Genomic DNA, 25,327 nt, shown 5'->3' with positions numbered 1-25,327 from the left:
GTGAAAACCGAATGAAAATCTTTTTATCGCTAGGAAACACACAAAATAGCATGGTCGGGGACTGTGGTTAAAGTACCTCGTCAGTTACATTAAAAAAAAAAAATATTCCAGATGAATTCAGATATTCAGTTTGTCGAATAAATTAAATTTATTCAACAATTTTAGAACATCGTTAAATTGACATTGACATCATTTTTACGACATCATTTTTACGAGTCCTTTAATCGCACACACACTAAAACATAAACATTGTTGCATTTGTTAAACACATGCGCGTTTTATGTGAACTATAGCCGTGCTTATGTGGTCACGAAAGGTATCATGCGAAACGAGTCTATCAAACGAGCTCGTTTTTTAAACGATGTCAAGGACGATGAGGATGTTAGGAGTCGAACAACTTTTATTGGGATTAGGGATTGTAGGCAAAATAAAATTCTTTAAGGGAAACCTTTACTAATCCACGCTACACTAACAAAAATTGGAGTCAAAAGCGTTACAATATTCACAGGTATGTTATCTAAATCTAGCACATTAATCACCACGCTATCTTATTTTACATTAAAAACTACGTCGAACGTGGAAAAGAGCAAAATAAATAATCACGCATGCTTAAAAATTATAACCTATATACTTTCAGTTAATTTTTATTTTTCTTAGTTAAACGGTATTCAAACCAGCTGCGTAATTTATTTGTTTGTCTTAAGTAAAGTTGTGTATACTTACTGTACAAGTTCGCAGTCTTACAAAGCTAACACGAACTGAGTGATTTCTTAGTAAACGCTTGGTTCCTCTTAACTTATTAAGTTATGAAATTCTACGAAGTTGTCAAAGTCAAAGTCACTACTATAGTTGCTTGCGTTTTAAATCAATTGCAATAATGGTTTTGTTGGTGTAGTTATATATACTGTATATCTGATACTGAAGAGCCTGGTAGATTTAACGGATAAAAACGCAGTGTAAATTCAAAACGTTCTTTGAGTTCAAAAGAAATAATATGGATTAAACACTGAGTTAAGTCACCCGCGACCATGGCGTCTGCAACATCACTGAAATATCAGGATTTTTAAAATCACAATCTAGGAATATCCCGTAGAATCAAAAAAGTTCATGAATCAAAGAAGTTTTTGGAATTAAGCTAGAAACGATAAATAAAATAAAAGGTAGAAGAATATTGATAACGAGTAAAAAAGTACAGGTAAGGATTATGTGGTAAATAAAACCAACGTAAAATTTATGTCGACCTCTATTATTTTACCATTTTATAGCATCCTTTTAAAAAGGTTAAATAGTGCAATTTAAAAACAAATGACACGTTGCACTGTGTAAGACTCGGAAATACGAACAATGTCAATTTGATTTTCTCGTCTCGCCTTTCTTTGTATCACGGTACCGCGTTTATCGCCTAAAGCGTTGACGGATAAAACGCACTAATATGTAATCTCAAAACGTTCTTAGAGTTTAGAAGAAATCATATCAGAAACAAGAAAATATAAGCAAAATATTTAGAAGGAAGTATAAGCTTACCTTTTAAATAAAAAGCAAAACAATAAAAATTACACACATACACACAGACGCAGGTCGAACAGAAATACGTTAAAATTGTGTGGGGTGTCGCACTAAAAATAATGCGAGATTATTGAATGGAATATATAATTAGTCATTTCACATAGTGTCATGTTTAAAAATGATAGAAGGCTAGTAAGATTACTAAGATGCTTAGACCAAGAATTTTTAGCAATATTCAAATTATATAGAAAAGTCCAAACTCTAATGGTAGTACGGAGTAACTTGAGTGATTGTGGGGCAGTAGTACATGATCTTATTCGTAGGAGGATAATGATGTCTTTTGAAACTTTGAGTGATCTGAATTAACTTAAGGAAGGAAATAAGTGTAATTGCCTATTCAACAAAAATGTCTAAATCAATCTGCATATCTCGTAGTCCTTAACATTTTTAGGCTTAATACATTCGGATTTCGTAGAATTTTATTTTTAAAAGGAAAAAAGAGTATGTACTACAATCCATGGAGTTGGTCAGTGGTTACAACGTCTCGTATTTTTAAAAGTGTTTGTAATAATTAAACATCCATTACTACTCATGATAGTGTGTTATTTAATTTTATGTTACCCATAAATGAGGATTTTTTTTAAATATCATATCAAAAATCCGTTCCAGAGGCGATCGAAGCTGCATCTCCGACTCACCGTGTCGGTGCTTTAGCCAATTAAGCTACGGAATGATGTACCGGCTGGGTTTTGTAATTTTTGATATGATGATTTTATATTCGGTTCTAAGCGACCGCGGCGCCGTCTATAGTGAGTCCTTTTATAACACCCGCAACTATGCAAAGTTTCATATTAAAATTAATTCTTTGACGCTATGCTATTTTTTATATATTATTATCAAATATTTGTTGATCATTTATTGACATTGTTATTTATTGACATGATAAATTTTTAATTCCTATTATTTATTGATCATGATAGTGTGGTCCAAATATCTGAAAATCTCTATATTGTGAATATTAGAAATTACAACGTTGATTTAATAAAAAAACATTTTAACAATAAGTAATATTGAACATGAACACATGAACGCTTCAATTCTAAAATAACTACTGAAATATATATTTGAGAGGAAAAAAAATATGTAATAACCATGTCTTACTGAAAAAGACTTATCAATTTATGTGAACTTTGAACCTTTGTTACTATATCCTTTTGTGGTCTATTATTGCGCTGTCACTGTAAGCCTATGGGTCAGTCTCAACGATTTGACATTACAAAGTGCAGTCATTCGTGCTCAACTCCACATATACAAATTGCTCTGTCTGAGAACTTAAACCTAAGGTATGGGTTTATATTAAGGCGCTTACTAGACAAAGACACTAATAATTGTGTTTGTTCGGAAATGAAAAGAAAAACCTTCAATTACATCGACAAGTAATATAAGAAGTCGGTAAAAGAGTCAATTAAATACACATTATTAGTGATTACTCAACTAAGAATCAGATCTTGTTTAAATTTAAATGGGACCACAAGACAAGTAAAGCTATTCTGTAGCATTTTTCATCAACTTATGCAAATATAATTATTTATTTATTTATTATTTTTGCAGTATTTTTTTTTCTTTGATATTATTTCAAGTTACACTTTTTGAGCGTGGTGACCGATAAGATTTTTTTTTCTTTTATTGAATAAATGAGAAGTTAATATCTTAAAATATTTTTATTATCTTACAATACATGGAGCAGCTCGTCTCGATCCGTGCGAGCTTCGTACAGTCGTAGGCAGGTGGGGGGTGTTAGGTTTTATTTTCGTTACGGAATTTTTTGATTCGGTCGCCGCGCTCAAAGCCCGCGATAAAAGCTATGGAATAGCTTAAAAATACAGTCGAATTGAGAATCTCCTCCCTTTTTTACACGTTTTTTATTAGCTTCACCTGTATATTTGTATGTTTGTAACCGACTCCTTTGACTCACTTCAAACGTTCAGATTTCATTTAAACACGACTTATCGAGGACCGATGACAATACACGAATTTGATAAGATTATTAAATTTTTAGTTTGGTTTATTAATAAAAGTTTGTTTTTTTAATTTCTTTTGTCTGTTAGAAATATGGAGTTGACTGAGGCTATGATTATGTTATATCTTTCCTGTTAAATTAATTTAGTTTGACTTCAATACTTGAACAAAATGTACTGTAAAGTATATCAAAAAACTAGTTTGTTATGTGTACTCATAACTATAATCAAGCAACCCGTGCCTCCTAGTGATGAGAAGGATTGCCACTCAGTCTAACACTTTTTGCCACTGTGAATTGTCGCACGTCATATTTCAAGAACTCATTCCAGTTATAGATATTATTTTAACAATTGAATGAGGAACTGACGAAGAAAATGTAACATTTCAAAATACCGCGGTCTCAGCCCACATTGTATTCTCTTTCCGATTTTTAAATTTAATCAAGTGTTTAATCTTTAAATTGGATAAAATCTTTATTTGTCTTCAAATCAAATATTATATAATTACGGTAACGTACCAATGGTTGCATAATTTACAAAAAATCTTATCTGTCCACATTTTTATTTCAATAAAATAAACATTTTAAACTACAAATAAATATTTTCCTAGCAAAATTAAATTAAGTAATTATTGAAGTTTTAAAATAAAAATTCTGTTCGATTTGTTTAGCAAATGGTATTTCCATACGATTATCTTTGTGATTTAATAGTAAGGGTACTTTTAAACCGCTGAGTGTAGAACTTCATATTTATATGGAGCATCCACGTGTATAATCACTACATAGTATAAAACATATTTGCTTCCCGCTGTCTGTATGCTTAGATGTATAAAACTACCCAACGGACTTCGATGTAGTTTTCTTTAGTAAATAGAGTGATTCCAGAGGAAGGTTTATATGTTTGATACATGCATAATATAGTACAAGAACACTTACATTTTTTTTATGCGCATATATTATATTTTATATTAATTGCTATATTTTATATTTAGTATCAGTATTGCACCTGTGCAAAGCCGAGGCGGCTCGCTAATAGTATATAAAATATATAATCATATAGTAATCGTGTAACGAACGCCATTCGTTTAACTCTTATTATTGCTGTTATATATTTGAGTGTTACAGAGTTATACGTGTACTGGATTGGTTGAAATATATTCGGGTATATTTGGATAGCGAGAACGGTTAAATTGTAATATTTTTGTTGTTTAGGTACATTAACATAACGATAGTACAATGTTTGTTTTGTAAATAGCTTTAGTTTGTTAGAATTGGCTTGATTACAAAATCTGTTTACAGAATTCAGACCGATAAAATTGACGTCTTCTTAAAAATTGCTAAAAATAATTTAACATATAAATATAAAGCAATATCTTACTCGCGCCTGAAACTCTAATTTTCCTAAGTTGAAACGTAGCAGGTTTTTTTTTCAAATAACTTCAAATAATTATTTTCATATGGCTATTGATTCAGCCTGTCACATCCCACTTCTACACATAGGCCTCTTTCAGACTGCAGGAGAAGAGCCGGAACTCAATCTACCACGCTGCTCCATTTTGAGCTGCTGAATATATCCCCTATTATATGTAACTATTGCTATCAGGTGCTTATGATAAAAACCGGGATCGACAGCTTTACGTGCTCTCCGAGGAACGGTTTGGGGGCCCCCAAGGACAGACATCTAAAAACCGGAAACATATATTTGTAACATATATCTACTCCGAAAGGAATCGAAGCCGCAAACCGCAGGTGTTAAGGTACGACTGCTTGTCGCCCTATAGGCATGCACCACTACACCAGCTAATTCAAACTCAAAAATCAAAAGTAGACGCTTTTGGGACTCGTATTCACTATAAGAATCCTGACACTTCTGCTCCCGACTCTGAAGTAAATTTCTGATGGAATATGTACGATAGTATTTGACTAAAAAAAAGAAGAGGAGATTTGTTTAGGTTTTACCTATACCACTAGTATATTCTCCATAGCTTCTCCATAATCGCATTCAGCCTCCAACGTCCCGCTGCTCAGTATTGATTGAGTTTCTCCATAATATTCATCTCAAATAGAATATGGAATTGAAATGTTAAAAAATTATTTTATTAACAAATTGATGAAAATAGGTTTGAAGCGTATTAGGAATAATAGATTGTCACGTCGTTGCGAGAAAAAGAATTCACGATCACTTCTTTAACTCTCGATAAGTTCTTCCAAAAATATTTGCTGATTCAGTTGACATTTGTTCGAATACAGAAAAAATAATATTATTAATAATCTACTCCAGCTCAAATTATTCAAACAAAAAATAGACTTTTGTTTGCTTCGAGAACAAATATAAATGAGTTTAATAATATCAAACAGATATAGGTAACAATGCAATCGATATTTTAAAAATATCTCTCAGTTAATTTGATCAATTGTTCGTTCTGTGATTAAAACCAACAATGTGAGGTATTGTTGACCTGTTTGGGTAAAAAATAGTTGATTCGCAGTGGACAATTGACTTTTAATAAATGTGGGCGTCACAAAGAACGGGCCAACCACGTCGGAATGCCAGCCTGGTTAATATATCACGTTTCACATTCTCCTATTAAAAAGGAAATACTAATAAATTTTTGAACAAAAATTTTTCTCTTGTAATAGGTAGAATTAAACAAATTGAAACCATTTGTTATTGCGTGGTATTGGTCTCTTTCTCTTATGTATATAAGGTTACTGTAGAATGTATTACAGTTATTTAGCTATTACGTTGTTATTTCTTGCACTGTGTCCCCCGCTATATGACGCTCTCTCTCATGACCATTGGCGGTTGACTGGAAGAGATCTCTTCTAGAGATAAGTCCAACTTTGCCATCAACTTTAAATGTAATTTTCTGTACATTATTTTTAATAAAGTGTATAATAAAGTATATAATAATCCCATTTCTGCCCAGGCCTTTTTCTCCATGTAGGAGAGGGGGTGCTTATTGTCTTGCTGTTTGTCAAACCAAATAGTATACACATAATATATAATTACTAGCTGTGCCCGCGACTTCGTCCGTGTGGAATTTAACAAAAAAAAAATACTTTTCTCTCAAAATAAAAGTAGCCTAAGTTACTTCTTATTACATCAGCTGTCTGCCAGTGGAAGTCTCATCAAAATCGGTCCAGTCGTTTTAAAAATTAGCCGGAACAAACAGACAGATTTTTAACTGAGGTAGGGCACAGCAGGAATTTCCTGCTCAAAATATGGAGCAGCCCGACTGGGGTAGTACCTCGACCTTACAGAAGATCACAGCTAAATAATACTGTTTTCAAGCAGTATTGTGTTCCTGTTGGTGAGTAAGGTGACCAGAGCTCCTGGGGGGATTGGGGATTGTGTCGGCAACGCGCTTGCGATGCTTCTGGTGTTGCAGGTGTCTATAAGCTACGGTAATCGCTTACCATTAAAAAAAACAGACAGACAAAAATTTGTAAAAAAAATGTTATTTTGGTATATGTACCGTGTATAGTACATTCATATGCATTTAGTAAATTATTAACTTTTATATAGATATAGATTAGTTTTAAAAATGAAACAATAATAATTTTTGAAAAAAAACAGAAATAATTATTCTCAAATACCTATGATGTATGTATGTATGTATGTATGTATGTATGCATGCATGAATGTATGTGTGTATGTGTGTATGTATGTATGTATGTATGTATATATGTATGTATGTCTGTATGTATGTATGTATGTATGTATGTATGTATGTGTGTATGTGTGTATGTATATGTGTATGTATGTATGCAAGGTTGTATCTGTTTATGTATGTTTATATATATATATATATATATATATATATATATATATATATATATATGAATTTATTTGCTCATGTATATACTAAGCCACTAACTTTACTTTATATTTCCTCCCTTTTCTTCTTCTTTATTTGAAATTTACTAATACCCGATTTTGCACACCTACAAACCTCTGCTCTTGTACGTCCTAAGGTTGGCTGGTAGAGAATGCTTTTAGCATTAAGCCTGCCTGTGTGTGTACAATTCTTTAATGTATTGTGCAATCAATTATTAATAAATAAATAAATATGACATTAAAATCACAAAAAAAAATTTTTAGCGTTACTATATCAATGCATAATTTATTTTCGTTAATATAAGTACTAAATTTAGTTTTAAACTTGTTTTTATTTTATTTAAGTTATGTATTTGTATAAATTTAATATGGAATATTAGAAACTAATAAAAATATATTTTATCACAGGTCCAAAATGGTATCCAATATTCGGAAGCAGCGCGTTCGTCCAGAAAATGGCAAAGAAGTATGGGTCACAATGGAAGGGCTTATCCCATATAGCAAAAGAATATTCAACTAAAGTTCTCGGCATAAAGCTCGGCTCGGAACCGATAGTTGTCGTTTTCGGTGAAAATAATATACGACGAGTTTTCACTGAGAAAGAGTTCGAAGGTCGACCTGATTCTTTTTTTATTAAACTACGTTGTCTCGGAAAGAGGATGGGTATGTTTTTTTTTTGTAGACACATGTTTTAAACTGTGACGTGCTCTCGCTGTGTTAACATACTTCAAAAAGGAGAAAGTTCTACCAATTCGACTACTTTTTTATGTGTATAGCTTTTTACTGAGTGTAGCTGGTTAGCGAAATATATTGGGTTGTTTTTATGTGATCCCTATACACAGACAAGTAGGTATAAAAATAACTTTGTATACGAATTGTATATTATTATTATTATTATATATCTAGTTTTTTTTATACTATATTTGTGCATGTAAATTTGCAAAGTTTTTTTTTGTTTGAAAGCCCTTTTTTTCGAAATGAATTTCTTCCGATTTGAAATTGTTTTAATGGTATTTCTGTGGCTGGCTATAACATAAAAAATCAGAACATTCGTTTTAATATACTATTGAAATTAATTTTACTGCCTTTAACAGCGGCGTCAGAACATAATTCCGTCTGTAAATCTTGAGATTGCAAAAAAAACTGCATCTTATTTCGATTAATAATATTTCAATATTACCAGCTAAATTTGCAATATATAGATTAAAAATTTTAAACGTAAAACCTAATAACGCATCTAAATAATTGACATAAAGTAATTATATATTAATATCTGTGTTCCATTGTTTGTTTCTTAAAGTGGACATAGATATCCATTTTTTAACACCTAACTGTATTTCACCCGTCTTATACGCTTACGTATTTTTTATATATTATACTTCATTAACAAAAAGCAAAATAATCACATACTAGCTATACCGTGCGAATAATTCGTACTAATAAGTATAATAATGATCACTTTACAAGATTACAAAAAAGTATCCCGTCTATCATGTTGACATTGTTTCAAAATTAAAGCCGTCATATATATAATTTTAATAATTAATTAATTAACAAATACAAAAGCAATAATATTTTTTGGATGGAAAATGATATAAAATTTATGTGGAGTAATTGTGAGTTTTTTTCTAAAAAGGAAGGCAAACATCTTACCCTTAGCGTATTAATAGATATCGCTCGCTTCAGCCTGTAATATCCCACTACTGGGCATAGGTCTCTTTCCTCATGTAAGAGAAGGATCAGAGCTTAATCCACAACGCTGCTCCAACGCGGGTTGGCGAATATATTCCCTACTATGAGTAACGATCGCTATCAGGTGTACATGATAACAACCGGGACCAACGGCTTAACGTACTCACCGAGATTAATAGATATGATTATATTTATTGACTATATATTGGGATATTCTTAAGCAGTTATAAATTTTACGGTGTCATTAAAATTAATTTAATACTAACCGTTGACTTTAAAATGACAGGTATAACATTCGCCGATGGCACGCTATGGAGAGAGCACAGGCAATTTACTGTAAAACATCTTAAGAATGTTGGTTTTGGAAAGACTGCTATGGAAGCCGAAATACAAAACGAGATGCAATCTATATTAAAATATATCAGCGAACACAAAAACAAATCATTCAGTCCAAAACATATACTTGCAACGTCGGTTATAAATATTCTATGGAAATTTACTGCTGGTGAGTACATGATCAAGGTAATTAGTGTATAATGTAAGATGAATGAGAGTAAAGAGAGGTTTGAATGAATAAATGTATTACAAAATTACATCTATCCACGGTGTCCGCACATAAGATTTATTTTCAGTATGTAGTTGAGGCATTGACGGTACTTATTGCTGGGTGCTGGAACAACATACCCCCCCACCAATTAGAAATACACAAAGTTTTCTCAAATATAAATTAAAATTGAAAGAATATATTTTACATTGCCAGCAAAGCCAAGAAAATTTTGTGCACGATGTAAGTGTAATTTGATTTTTGTTGTACTGTACATTATTAAGGCTTATTAAATTGTGATTGATCCGATCGGTACTACATGGCGGACTCGTATATAAATTGCTTTGTAGTTTGTACTGATTGAGATATCTCGAGTCAGTGAGTTGACGCGATTTACAAGATGGCCGTTACGATTATTTATTTTAGCCGATTACTACGTGTCAATCCCTATCATTGAACGTTTCGTTTCATGCCTGTAATTTTAGGTTATTATTTTATTTTATTTTTTTTCTGTACCTTTTTCATTTTTTTTTTAAACGTAAAAACGCATATTTAAATACAATTTCAATCTAATCAAGTATTATTGTTTGCTTTGGAAACTAATTGGTGATTTTTAAAAACGTATATTTATCCGATTTGTTGAAATTAGTGAGAGTGTATTGGAACATATCAAATGTCACCGTACCCATCCTATGTGAAATGGATTATGGATAACCTATTATTTATTTTACCTAGCAAGCGTTATTTATGTTGAAAGAATATTTTTATTACTTACTTTAGAACTTACATGTAAACAAAGCTGAATTGTACTCTAATGTGTCGGAATAAGAACGAAATTCCTTTCAATGTCCAGAGCATTTCACTTTGCCGTATAATATATTAGTCCCATGTATACTTCACTATATCCATTTAATTTTCATGTTTCTTTTTCTGTATTCCGATTTTGTATGGTATGTGGTGTTGGTGCGACCGTGTTGTCACCCGACGGCTCAAGCGGAAGATCGGCGCTGACAGCTCTGCCAGCATATGCCGAGCTTGAGACCGGGTTTGCGATGTCCTTATTGTTTATTTTAATTGTTTAGCTTAATGGATATGTAACATTGATTTGTGTGGATGTTGCAAATAAAAAAGTATTATTATTATAATCCTGAATGTCACTCCGCCCGCCCAATATATAATAGATACATAATAGATAAATATATTATAATAACTACTTATATAAATAATATAGTAAATTTACTTATACTTACATATATAAATATAAGCGGGTGGAGGAATACGCCCCGGCAGGGAGATCAAACGGCCGGGGGTTAGGGCTGTAGGCTGAGAAACCGGCGGACAATCCTAGCCGAGTCAAGTAACACCGCCTTCTGCATCCTGGCTGCGAGCGAACCGTCCCGGATCCCCAGCTGCCTCAGATGGTGAGTGAGGCTAACCGGGATCAAACCGTTGGCAGATATTACGATAGGGATTATTTCAGCAGACCCCACACCCCACATGTCGACAATCTCGTGCGCCAGATCCAGATATTTCCGTTTTTTCTCAGTCTCGGCTTTCACGAGGTTCTCGTCATGCGGGACGGTGATGTCCACTAAAAATACCCTCGACCGTGCCCTGTCCATCACCACGATATCAGGCTTGTTCGCCAGTATCGTCCTGTCTGTGGCGATAGGTAGGTCCCAGTAGAGCCGGACTCCGTCGCGTTCGAGTACTGGCACCGGTGAGTATTGGTAATACGGCATCCTCTGTTCCAGGAGACCGTACATAAGAGCAAGCTCTTGGTGGAGAATCTTGGCCACTTGGTTGTGTCTGTGCAAGTACTCAGTATTAGCAAGCGCGGAACAACCCGAAAGCACATGCCTGAGTGACTCACCGGGATGACGACAGGCTCGACAGAAGTCGGGAGTGCCATCCTTCAGGACGTGCTTTCAGTAGTTGTTCGTCTTGACCACCTGATCTTGTATTGCACAGACAAAACCTTCGGTTTCCCCAAAGAGGTCGCCGAATCGCAGCCACTGCACGGAGGCCTTACTGTCCACGTGAGGCGCGTGAAGCGCCTTGTAGAACAGTCCATGCAATTCCTTCTCCATCCATACGGTCTCCCGGTCAGAGGTGCTCAGTACGACCGGTTTCTGCCAGTTCTCTTTGGCCAAGGCTAGGGGGGTTAGTCCTTTGTCACACATTGAAACGTCGCCATGCAAAGCGCTGTCCCGTCTCGTCTGAAAGTAGGCCCTGAGGCTGCACACCTCGCGGTTATGCATGGTCTTAGCGCTTAACATGCCTCGACCACCACACTTCCGCGGGATGTACAGTCTCATGACCGACGACTTAGGGTGATGCACGCGATGGTACGTCATAGTTGTGCGGACTCTTCTGTCCAGGGCGTCAAGTTCGGTCTGAGTCCATCTGAGTATGCCAAAGGTGTACAAGAGAGTGGGCATGACCCAAGCGTTATAGGCTCGGACCTTGTTGGCTCCAGACAAGTAGCTCCGAAGAACTTTTGTCAGCCGTCCAAAAAAGATTTCACAAACTGCCTGTTTCATGTCCACTTCCTTCACCCCTATGCATTGTGACATGCCCAGATACCGGTAAGATTCAGCTTCGGAAAGGGTCTTGAATGATGTTAATTCGAGACTAAGCTGCGACGATTGAGTCACCTGACCCCTGTCCACATGCACGACCGCACACTTATCCACTCCAAGCTGCATCCTGATGGAACTGCTGAACTCCGTAGTGATTTTCAGCAGTTCCTGCAGGCGTGCAGCGTTAGGTGCCAGCAATTTGAGGTCGTCCATGTAGAGAAGGTGGGAGACTTTAGTACCTCCTCTCCGAAACTGAAAGCCTGTTCCCGAACGCTCCAGCAGGGTGCTTAGAGGGTTCAAGGACAAGCAGAACCATAGCGGACTCAGGCAATCACCCTGGAAAATACCCCTCCGTATCCTGATTGGGTCACCCGCACCCGTCAGTCGCTCGCCCTGGAGACATAGGATCGTGCTCCATTGCCCCATACATACTCCGAGGAAGTCTCGAACTGCCTGGTCAATCTTGTACAGCTCGAGGACCCTCAGGAGCCATGAATGAGGCACCGAGTCGAAAGCCTTTTTGTAGTCGATCCAGGCGGCCGAAAAGTTCCGACGGTTGCGTCTGACAAGCTGGCCCGCCACAGAGTCGATGAGAAGGAGCTCCTTTGTACCGCGACCGCCTCCACGACATCCGTTCTGAGCTGCAGACAAGATATTAAACTCACCAATATGTCGTGAGATCTTACAGCTCAGAACGGACGTCAGTGTCTTGTAGATGGAGGTCAGACACGTTATGGGGCGGTAATTGGTGGGATCTGCGGTGTTGGTGGACTTAGGAGCTAAGTGAGTGATCCCGGTAGTGAAAAGGTTCGGGAGTGTCTTCCGATCTATTGCCTCTTGGTATTGTCGAGCCAAGGTCGCATGGCAGACCGAGAGCCCTTTCAGCCAGTAGTGATGCAGACCGTCGGCCCCCGGACTTTTCCAGTTCGGAGCCCGCCGGACCGCACCACTGACGTCCTCCGTAGAGATGGCGATTGGGTTCATCGGTTCGATTTTAGCACATGCGTCCTGAACCGCCGCAATCCAAGGGCCCTCCTCGTGCTCCACCTCCCCTGACCATATGTTGCGCCAGAAGGCGACGAGGTCAACCGTACTCGGTTTTAGGGAAGCAGAGCCCGATATCGGGTTCTCCAGCTTTCTATAGAACCTTTTCTGATCACTCAAGAAGAGGCGATTTTGTCGAAAGCGCTCAACTCTCTCAGAGTACCTGCGAATGCGCTTTCCCCATGCCGCGATTCTCTGCTTCAGGCCGTCGATGCGCTCCGTTAGTTTATCGGCTATGTCAGGCTGATCGAGGCTGATGCCTAGCCCGTTGAAGGCCATTCTAACAGAGCGCACAATCCTTGGCCTTGTGTTGCCCGACCTGAAAGCTAGCAGCCTACCAATGAGGGACCTGGCCAGGTTGATACGGCGTTCTATTCTCCTCTTCCAGGCTGGTACGTCGCTATTCTTATGAGTAGCGCGTCCAGACTCCTGGGTCTTGGCTCCGACAAGGCGGTGCACCGCTAGAGCGGCGCCGAAGAGAATAGAAGCCGTATCCTCCAAGCTGAAGCTGGTTTCCAAATAGGGAGGCAACAGCCTGTTAGCTGCCTCAATGGCATGCCGCGTCGCGGCATTGAGGGGGAGGCGAGAAAGTCGCGGTCTCATTTCCAGAGGAGCGCCTCGAGTCTCGGAAATCGCCTCGTGCAAGATCCCTCTCATCTGTTCTACTTTTTGGGCGACTGCTCCCTCAGTGATCGCCTCCACAGGCGCTTCGCTACGAACGCCTTCTTGTTGCGTTGACACTTCGTTGCGCACCGTGGACACGGGTTCGACTTCAGGAGCAGCCTCACGTCGAAATCGTTCGAGCTCGGCGACGTCAAATATGCCCTTTCGTTGGATGTACCGAGCTCGATCTGCCAGGTTCTGTTCCGTGACAGTTAGCGTAGGCTCAAGCAGTAGGAACTCGCGGTGCATTACTGCCCGGTAGCCAGTCCGCCCGGTCTCTCGTCCTACAGCCCTATAGTACGCACGCATGACATTCTCATTCATCTTCGGTGTCCATCTCATGCGACGTACTCCACCAGCGGCGGGCAACGAATGCTGAGTCCCTTGGGACTCTGTCGTCGCCAAGCCAACTGGTAGGGATGGTGGATAAGCCGACATGTCAGGTGGTGGTGCCGGTCGGCGGGGTTGGCTGGCGGCCCGCATGCTGCCACGTCCAGCGCCAGCTCCAGACGCGCCCTGGCGTCCCCCAGGCAGCGGCCCTATGCGCCTTTCTAAATTATCCTCCATCATAGTATTTTTTTGAGTGCTAATATACTCACTTGGAGAGGCACTCACGCTCTCCAAGGAGGCTGCGCGGGTGTTATGCAGCTTTTGTTGCCCTTAGTCGCCTTTTACGACACCCTAGGCGTAGGAAGGGGTGGTCCTATTCTACTCTGCCGGGAACCACACGGCTTTTATTTTTTATTATTATTATTATTATTATTATTAATCCCGATCAAGAGACTGCTAGAAAGCGCCATCTATTTTTATCTTGTCGTACTTCAAAGTCTTGTTGGTAATTTGCGTTACAGTAAATATATAAGTTTGATCGCCTCTTTTCTTCTACGAGTTTAAACATTAAATATAGATAATATCATATAGGTAGGTATATCATTATATACAACCTCATTAAGATGCTTAGATTATAGTTGAGTATATTAATTCAACGTCTTTATCTTCATAGAAAATTCATATGAAGTCTTTGATGAAATAAAATCCATACGTTTTCTCAAGACAATCTTTATGAATTTTTGGTTGATTTCTTAACAAACGTACTACATACTTCAGTGGAGATACCTGTTCATATAAACAGACAGACATATCTAAAAATGAAAAAAAATGTGTATCTAGTTTTCTTTATCAGTAAAAAAATTGACATCAAAAACTCTGAAAATAAAAGACACATGACAATCTTTGGAACGAAGTTCCTTACGGCAGGCTTGACATTTGGCTGGGCGACCGAACTGAAAAATACTGTGATCATAAAACCGTAAGAAAATATATAACGGAAGTGACTTAATGTCAGTCACACAACTGTATAATATGAAGTTTGTAAAACTAAAATATTATTATTATTATTTTATTTGATTTATTTTATTTTACGGTATTTTTATTTTTCTAAAATACTAAATTTCCTAAATACTTTTATGTACTTAATTAAAAACCAAACAACAAAATTAAAAAAAAAGTGTGGCACTCGGGGACTGCCGCGGTAAAGCTATTGCATAGCATTTTGTATCAACTTAAGCAATTATAATTATTTATTTATTTTATTTATGCAGTATTTCTTTTTCTTTGATATTAATTCAAGTTACACTATTTGAGCGTGGTAACCGATAAGAAAACAATTTTTTTTCTTTTATTAAATAAATAAAAAGTTAATATTGTTTAAAATGTTTTTATTATTTTACAATACATGTGGGTCTTACAGTAGCTGTTGGTTATTCAGGAATATTTATCATTGAAACTATAGGTTTATGATAACTGAAATAAGAAACATAAGTTTGCGACTTAACGCACGCACACAACGCCGTGTCGAAGACTGCCGAACTGAAACGACGTTAGACGATGCACGGCCTTCAAGCCACACCTCCGTGCCCGTCGGAGTGGGGAGCGTGAGGTTTTTTTCGTTACGGAATTTCTGGATTCGGTCCCCGCGCTCAAGGCCCGCGATAGAAGCTATGCAATAGCTTAAAAATCAAGAACTAGAAAATATATATAAAATTCAATTTTTTTTTTTCAAATTGTGTTGCTTCTATACTATCCGAAGGAACTTCGTTCCTACCTGGTGCCCCATGACACCACATAGTTTTAATTTTATTGTATGTATAAGTTTGTCACCAGCTCAATATGGCTTTCATTGTTACTAAAATAACAAATAAAAGCTTTAACCAATAAAACAAAATTTATCCCCCTACGCAATAAAAATCCCACAATCGATTGTACAATTGTCTATTATCGTACATGTCTACTGTTAATCGTTTTAAGTTTAATCATATTTACATATTTAATTATCAGTAAAACAAAAAAACAAGCATAATTAATTTATTTGAACTTAATTTACGACTTAATGAAATTCGAATAGTCTATTACGCCAGCTCGGTCGAATGTGTTATCTTGCTCTGGTTCAATTAGATCTATATCGAGCCTTAGCGTAGCTAATTGACTACATGTCGTACACACGATAGATCGACATAGAAATCAATTTGATATAATAGTAATAGAATAGTAGCACACGGTAAACAGAAATAGTAATTATTTAAGATAAGAATAATAATAAAGATGTGTGGGCTTTATGGTGCTGGACTTCTTGCACTGCTTGTGTTGCTTGAATAAATTTCAAATGTCGACTTTTTTTCGACTCGCAAAATTAACATTCCAAATCAGCGGTGGCTTTACTTTAACTGAAAATAAATTATTAAGAAAATAAATTTAATTATTAAAATGGCGACTCAAAAGTGCTTTTAAAGCGCACTAGGATGAAATAATTTTTTATTTTATTAACCGACTTCAAAAAAGGAGAAGGTTACCCAATTCGACAATATTTTATGTATGTTCAGGGATAACTTCGTCGTTTATGAACTGATTTTAATAATTCTTTTTTTGTTGTAAAGGAGATATCCCTAGTTTTGTACCATGACAAGGAAACGAGGATCCGATGATGGGATCCCAGAGAAATCGAGGGAAACTCTCGATAATCCGCATAACTTTTTACTGGGTGTACCGATTTTAATGATTTTTAAATTTAATCGAAAGCCGATGTTTATGATGTGGTCGCATTTAAATTTCATCGAGATCTGATTACAAATTTTGGAGTAATCTTTGATAATGCGTATTTACTTGACTATTTTTTCGTCTACCTACGTTGTATTACTTGTCGATATAATTGAAGTCGGTTTTTCTTCGTTTGCCTGCAAATACAATTATCGTAAAGTTTTTCTGTTAAACTAGTGAATGAGTTGTACGAATACTGTAATAGAAATAGTTCAGCCACAGGTGAGCAATAGGTAAATTAAATTACATAATAGAAAATCAAATCACATAGACATCAGTCAAATCATGATCAAGCTTTCTGTAATGTTTGTGTAATCTAAAGCGATTACTATAATTGATTTAAGTGTATATAGATAACGCGATAATAGCGCGATTACCGGTATTATTAGTTATTGGCCAAGTGGATGTGTTCTGACATTTTAAAAAATGCATTGAAAAATGTAATATTTATTTAAAATAATTTATATTATCTTGTTGTGTTCCTAGTTCAAAATTGTAAAGTCACTAGCTGACCGCGCAAACATTGTTTTGCTAGGTTAGGGGTGTGAAAAATAGATGTTGGCCGATTCTCAGACCTATCTGATATGTAGGTACACAAAATTTTATAAAAACCAGTCCAGCCGTTTCGGAGGAGTTTTAAACTAACATTGTGACACGAGAATTTTATATAAGACTAGCTGTGCCCGCGACTTCGTCCGTGTGGAATTTAACAAAAAAGTTATTGTTCATTTCACAGTGTTATGAAATATATAAATTTCTAAAATAAAACTAGCCTAAGTTACTCCTTATTACATCAACTATATGCCAGTGAAAGTCCCGTAAAAATCGGCCCAGTCGTTTTAGAGATTAGCCGGAACAAACACAGACAGAAAGACAGACAAAAATTGTAAAAAGTGATATTTTGGTATATGTACCGTATATACACCCATATGCATTTAGTGAAAAGTTATTATTTAAATATGACAAACAAACACTCCAATTTTATTTATTTGTATAGATATAACATGATATTATATAAGCTTTACACTTACACCCACTTAAAATATGCCATTAAGCACAATTATTAATTATTTACAAATCAATTAGTAAGCACTATTAATTTTCATACTATATATACTTTTAAATTTCATAATTTTATCCTGCTGTAATAAAAATGATTACAGGAAAGATATTATTTCTAATTTCGTCTTAAAACTAAGATAAGGAAGAAACAAACAAACATCACGACAGCGAATTGAGGTTCTTTTTTCGATTCCGCTGATAACCTTGTATTCGAGAGCAACTATTATTTTTGGTTTTACAGGAACAGTTTGCGAATTGAAATATCTGACAGATTAAGCGGAATTTAATGGTCTAATCACATATTTCTAAATTACGTCCCAAAATTTAATCAGAATATTTTCTATGATTTCTGTAACATTTCTAAGACATCGGTGATAGTAGGCCTGTTATTGCGATTTAACCCAATATCTTTGATTAAGATAATCTCTATAAATAAACTGCATTGACTTTTAATATAACTTGTAGAATTATTTAGCCAGGTTAGATAATCGGCTCATCAATTAATATTTCGATAGTTTCCACGCACAATGTTTTAATGTTGCGGTTGTGCGGCGTAGAGGTTATCGGATTTACGGCTAAATTCCTCTGACGTATCGCTATTAATATCGTTACGTGGATGTAATAAGTCGCAATTGTGTTATAACGCGTTATTATAGTAATTATCAAACCGTTATTGTTTAAGTGGTGCGAGACAGTGATATAAAAGCATCAAATATAACTATGGTCTTTGAATATTGAAGAGTTATAAATGTAGTCACGTATTGTGATATTTATTTTTAATTGTGGAAGTATGTTATCATCGTTGTTTTGTAAACATTATTGACAGGCTTATGGCTGTAGCGCTGGCTGTTGAGGGTTCAATTCCTTCAGATGGCATACATTTGTACGTATATTAGCGTTACAGATATGTATTTGCCGTTGTCTAGGCGTTTGCGCTTATGTATTGTGTGCTTCCGGACCCTTGACACAGGCGTTAATCCTAGTAAGGATCGTTAAGTGTATGGCGTTTATTTATTTATTTGAGTAATCATTATTACATTGTTAAGTGTAGCAGTGCTAAATTAACGCGCTTGCAAGATTAGGAACACCACAAACGTGGTGTTGTTACCTCTTCTGTCAACACTATACATGACCAGGATCTCTAACTGCCTCACAACAGGAACAAAAACACGATCTATGCGCAGTATTATTTGGCTGTGATCTTTGTAAGACTGAGTGAGGTACTCCCATAATCCCCAGGTCTGCTTCGCGATAAAAATATTTCTTGCTTTGCCGTAACTGATTAGATGAATATACTGTAGATGCAGATTGTAGCTTAAAGTTTATTTCTTAAATAAATAAAAATATATAATAAACTAGTTGACCCGGCGAACTTCGTATCGCCTAACACAAACTTTATCCTATGGTATTAAAGTTCAAATTGACTTTTAAGTATTATCACAAATCTTTTGTACGGGAGTATAGAAAAGTGTTGTTTTTAGACTTTTTCAGGAAATTTAAATTTTTTTTTTTTAGAATTTTTCTCTCCGTAAGAGCCATCCTCGTACTTCAAGGAACATTTTAAAAAAAGAATTAGCGAAATCGGTCCAACCGTTCTCGAGTTTTGCGCTTAGCAACACATTTTGCGATTCATTTTTATATATAAGAAGATAACAAAGAAAAAAAAAACTTCTTTCAATTCAAACAAAAACTTTTTTTTAATTACCAGCCTATTTTATACAGTTTTTATATGATACGTATTTAAAGTAATTTTTTAAATAAAAAAATAAGTATTATTTCAATTATGACTTTCATAAATAGTTGGATACAATTTACTTTTGATCAAATCTAGTTTTTACGTTGATTCATTGTTGTCTTGTTTCAAAGTAGAAACACGAACATCGGAAATTTTGTTACGTAACATATGTTCGACAACGCTGTTTGTATGTGCGTACCAACACTGAACATTTTGTTTCTCAAATGTTTTTAGGGAAATATTTTTTATAATTTGCGTTACCTTTGCTCTGGAAAATTTTATAAACTCTACGAAGCGAAATTGTTAGTTTAAAGTTTAGACAAATGAGGAACGGTTTGTGATATCTCAGCTGTCAGTTTTATATCAGTTTTATGCCTTTATTCACCAATTCATTTTTGTTCGTTTTAGCAAAATTTTTGTTAATTTGTATCCCAAGTTATGATAGGAGTTTTTTGTTTGTATAAACTTTAATTAAAATTTTACTTATACGTTTACAAAATATGTATTATTACCATCGCGTTAGTTTAGAGTATTGTTATGAACATAGATCACATTCGTAATCTCTTTAAAATACTAGGAAGCCAATATTTATGTTTTAAGGTTTATCAATGATTGCTTACATCAGCAGTGTTAACAAACAATATATATTACGAAGCGTTGGCGCAACGGTCACAGCACTAGTTTGTGGCTGTTGCGAGTTCGACCCTGCACATGGAAAAAAAATGTTTAGGCCATACAGATGTTTTCCGTGGTCTAGGTGTTTGTGCTGTCCTTGTGGGTCTCCCCACCGTCCCTCGGAGAGCACGTTGATCCGTTGGTCCCGTTTGTTATCATGTACACCTGATAGCGATCGTTACTCATAGTAGGGAATATATCCGCCAACCCACATTGGAGCGGCATGGTGGACTAAGCTTTGATTCATCTCCTACATGTGGAAAAATAAAAGTAAATTTTTTATCAATTTAATAAAACAGTAGACGGTAGTCAAAAGTCACAGTACGCAATCAAAAGTCCGCGAATATTTGCAGTCCTCAGTCCAACAGTAAGAGCTCCCGTCAAGTGAGCGCAATGCTATTTAAAAATGAAAGTTTAAAATGAGAATTTTTAAATAACATTGTTCAATAAATTCTCAGAAAGAATTCGCTTATTCATAATTCGAACGGTCATGGTATTCCTGCTTCATTGTTCCTTACATCACTAATCGTTTTAAAGACAGCTCGTAAAAAATTAAAAAGTTTTATAATTTTAAACTTCATTTTAATAGCTGTGGAAACGATTTTATACGAATACTTATAGGAGTTGTTATGAAAGAAGTCTAGCATATTGCGGTTGGAAATATGAAAGTATTAATTACTTTTTATATGGGAATCAAGGTAGACTTTAAACTTCCCTTTAGCGGATAAAAAACAAGAACGACGATATTAACACGGACGAAAAATGTTCGTTGCAGGTGAGCGAATAAAAGAGGAACGCTTAAAATTTTTATTGGATTTATTAAAAGCGAGATCTGAAGCTTTCTCTATGGCGGGCGGTTGGCTGAACCAGTGGCCGTGGATCAGGTTCTTTATGCCCCAACGAAGTGGATTTACGCTCATAAAAAAAATGAACCAGCAAATATCTGACATCATTGAGGTAACTTTATTTTTTATTATAATATGTTTCTGATATCAAATATAGTTTTTTTCTAATTTTTACCACTGGTTATTAAATAACCCAACAGGGATGAGGAGTCATATAACCTTTCAGGCAATAAAAAAATACATGTAATATGTAATTCCACTAATAACGACTCTGTGTAACTTGTCTTATAACAAATTTTGTATACAATATAAGGTTGTTGTTGTCTATTGTTATTTTGAATTATAATATTTAAAATGAATTCTTTGACGTCAAGGAAGTTATTAATTTTACTAGAATGCTTTGTTGAGAGTGAATGAATTTCGGAAAATATACATCTTCAATTTGAACCAAAACTTTGAACAGAATTTACTCATTAAATTATTTAATCGGATTTGTGTTCAAGTCGGAAGACCAATTATACCGGGATGGCATTCTTCATGGCCTTTTTAAACATATTCTCTATGAGCATTTAAATTTTTACATCATAATGATTTCACAACTTGAATTCGTTCGTTTTTAGGTAGTAAGTTATAATAATAATAATAATAATATTAATAATAATATTAATAATAAGCCGCTAGCCGTGTGGTTCCCGGCATAGCCGTGTGGTTCCCGGCAGAGTAGAATAGGACCACCCCTTCCTACGCCTAGGGTGTCGTAAAAGGCGACTAAGGGCAACAAAAGCTGCATAACACCCACGCAGCCTCCTCGGAGAGCGTGAGTGCCTCTCCAAGTGAGTATATTAGCACTCAAAAAACAAAAATGATGGAGGATGATTTGGAAAGGCGCATAGGGCCGCTGCCTGGGGGACGCCAGGGCGCGTCTGGAGCTGGCGCTGGACGTGGCAGCATGCGGGCCGCCAGCCAACCCCGCCGACCGGCACCACCACCTGACCGGTCGGCTTATCCACCATCCCCACCAGTTGGCTTGGCGACGACAGAGTCCCAAGGGACTCAGCATTCGTTGCCCGCCGCTGGTGGAGTACGTCGCATGAGATGGACACCGAAAATGAATGAGAGTGTTATGCGTGCGTACTATAGGGCTGTAGGACGGGAGACCGGGCGGACTGGCTACCGGGCAGTAATGCACCGCGAGTTCCTACTGCTTGAGCCTACGCTAACTGTTACGGAACAGAAACTGGCAGATCGAGCTCGGTACATCCAACGAAAGGGCATATTTGACGCCGCCGAGCTCGAACGATTTCGACGTGAGGCTGCTCCTGAAGTCGAACCCGTGTCCACGGTGCGCAACGAAGTGTCAATGCAACAAGAAGGCGTTCGTAGCGAAGCGCCTGTGGAGGCGATCACTGAGGGAGCAGTCGCCCAAAAAGTAGAACAGATGAGAGGGATCTTGCAAGAGGCGATTTCCGAAACTCGAGGCGTCCCTCTGGAAATGAGACCACGACTTTCTCGCCTTCCCCTCAATGCCGCGACGCGGAATGCCATTGAGGCAGCTAACAGGCTGTTGCCTCCCTATTTGGAAACCAGCTTCAGCTTGGAGGATACGGGTTCTATTCTCTTCGGTGCTGCTCTAGTGGTGCACCGCCTTGTCGGAGCCAAGACCCAGGAGCCTGGACGCGCTACTTATAAGAGTAGCGACGTACCAGCCTGGAAGAAGAGAATAGAACGCCGTATCAGCCTAGCCAGGGCCCTCATTGGTAGGCTGCTAGTTTTCAGGTCGGGCAACACAAGGCCAAGGATTGTGCGCTCTGTTAGAATGGCCTTCAACGGGCTAGGCATTAGCCTCGATGAGCCTGATCGGCTATGTCAAGCCGATAAGCTAACGGAGCGCATCGACGGCCTGAAGCAGAGAATGGCGGCATGGCGAAAGCGCATACGCAGGTACTCTGAGAGAGTTGAGCGCTTCCGACAAAATCGCCTCTGCGTGAGTGATCAGAAAAGGTTCTATAGAAAGCTGGAGAACCCGATACCGTGCTCTGCTTCCCTAAAACCGAGTACGGTTGACCTCGTCGCCTTCTGGCGCAACATATGGTCAGGAAGGTGGAGCATGAGGTCGGCCCTTGGATTGCGGCGGTTCAGGACGCATGTGCTAAAATTGAACCGATGAACCCGATCGCCATCTCTACGGAGGACGTCAGTGGTGCGGTCCGGCGGGCTCCGAACTGGAAAAGTCCGGGGGCCGACGGTCTGAATCACTACTGGCTAAAAGGGCTCTCGGTCTGCCATGCGACCTTGACTCGACAATACCAAGAGGCAATAGATCGGAAGACACTCCCGAACCTTTTCACTACCGGGATCACTCACTTAGCTCCTAAGTCCACCAACACCGCAGATCCCACCAACTACCGCCCCATAATGTGTCTGACCTCCATCTACAAGACACTGACGTCCGTTCTGAGCTGTAAGATCTCACGACATATTAGTGAGTTTAATATCCTGTCTGCAGCTCAGAACGGATGTCGTGGAGGTGGTCGCGGTACAAAGGAGCTCCTTCTCATTGACTCTGTGGCGGGCCAGCTTGTCAGACGCAACCGTCGGAACTTTTCGGCCGCCTGGATCGACTACAAAAAGGCTTTCGACTCGGTACCTCATTCATGGCTCCTGAGGGTCCTCGAGCTATACAAGATTGACCAGGCAGTTCGAGACTTCCTTGGAGTATGTATGAGGCAATGGAGCACGATCCTATGTCTCCAGGGTGAGCAACTGACGGGCGCGGATGACCCAATCAGGATACGGAGGGGTATTTTCCAGGGTGATTGCCTGAGTCCACTATGGTTCTGCTTGTCCTTGAACCCTCTAAGCACCCTGCTGCGCTCGGGGACAGGATTTCAGTTTCGGAGAGGAGGTACTAAAGTCTCCCACCTTCTCTACATGGACGATCTCAAATTGCTGGCACCTAACGCTGCACGCCTGCAGGAACTGCTGAAAATCACTACGGAGTTCAGCAGTTCCATCAGGATGCAGCTTGGAGTGGATAAGTGTGCGGTCGTGCATGTGGACAGGGGTCAGGTGACTCAATCGTCGCAGCTTAGCCTCGAATTAACATCATTCAAGACCCTTTCCGAAGCTGAATCTTACCGGTATCTGGGTATGTCACAATGCATAGGGGTGAAGGAAGTAGACATGAAACAGGCAGTTTGTGAAATCTTTTTTGGACGGCTCACAAAAGTTCTTCGGAGCTACTTGTCTGGAGCCAACAAGGCTTGGGTCATGCCCACTCTCTTGTACACCTTTGGCATACTCAGATGGACTCAGACCGAACTTGACGCCCTGAACAGAAGAGTCCGCACAACTATGACGTACCATCGCGTGCATCACCCTAAGTCGTCGGTCATGAGACTGTACATCCCGCGGAAGTGTGGTGGTCGAGGCATGTTAAGCGCTAAGACCATGCATAACCGCGAGGTGTGCAGCCTCAGGGCCTACTTTGAAACGAGACGGGACAGCGCTTTGCCTGGTGACGTTTCAATGTGTGACAAAGGACTAACCCCCCTAGCCTTGGCCAAAGAGAACTGGCAGAAACCGGTCGTACTGAGCATCTCTGACCGGGAGACCGTATGGATGGAGAAGGAACTGCATGGACGGTTCTACAAGGCGCTTCACGCGCCTCACGTGGACAGTAAGGCCTCCGTGCAGTGGTTGCGATTCGGCGACCTCTTTCGGGAAACCGAAGGTTTTGTCTGTGCAATACAAGATCAGGTGATCAAGACGAACAACTACCGAAAGCACGTCCTGAAGGATGGCACTCCCGACTTCTGTCGAGCCTGTCGTCATCCCGGTGAGTCACTCAGGCATGTGCTTTCGAGTTGTTCCGCGCTTGCTAATACTGAGTACTTGCACAGACACAACCAAGTGGCCAAGATTCTCCACTAAGAGCTTGCTCTTATGTACGGTCTCCTGGAACAGAGGATGCCGTATTACCAATACTCACCGGTGCCAGTACTCGAACGCGACGGAGTCCGGCTCTA

The 25,327-nt window shown here is 38.2% G+C and overlaps 1 protein-coding gene across 1 annotated transcript in view; it reads left to right on the top strand.

The window, feature by feature from the left end:
* LOC123668429 (probable cytochrome P450 305a1) overlaps nt 1-25,327 on the top strand; it is a 45,236-nt gene that overhangs the window by 6,329 nt on the left and 13,580 nt on the right. Inside the window, exons 2-4 of the mRNA XM_045602161.1 lie at nt 7,773-8,027; nt 9,343-9,561; nt 21,230-21,411. Coding sequence (XP_045458117.1) covers nt 7,773-8,027; nt 9,343-9,561; nt 21,230-21,411 — 656 coding nt within the window. The remainder of the gene's footprint in view (nt 1-7,772; nt 8,028-9,342; nt 9,562-21,229; nt 21,412-25,327) is intronic.

Source organism: Melitaea cinxia, chromosome Z, assembly GCF_905220565.1.
Source record: "Melitaea cinxia chromosome Z, ilMelCinx1.1, whole genome shotgun sequence".
NCBI classification, from domain to species: domain Eukaryota; kingdom Metazoa; phylum Arthropoda; class Insecta; order Lepidoptera; family Nymphalidae; genus Melitaea; species Melitaea cinxia.
Note: the sequence above shows the minus strand (reverse complement) of the source record. Positions and strands in the feature narration are given on the sequence as shown.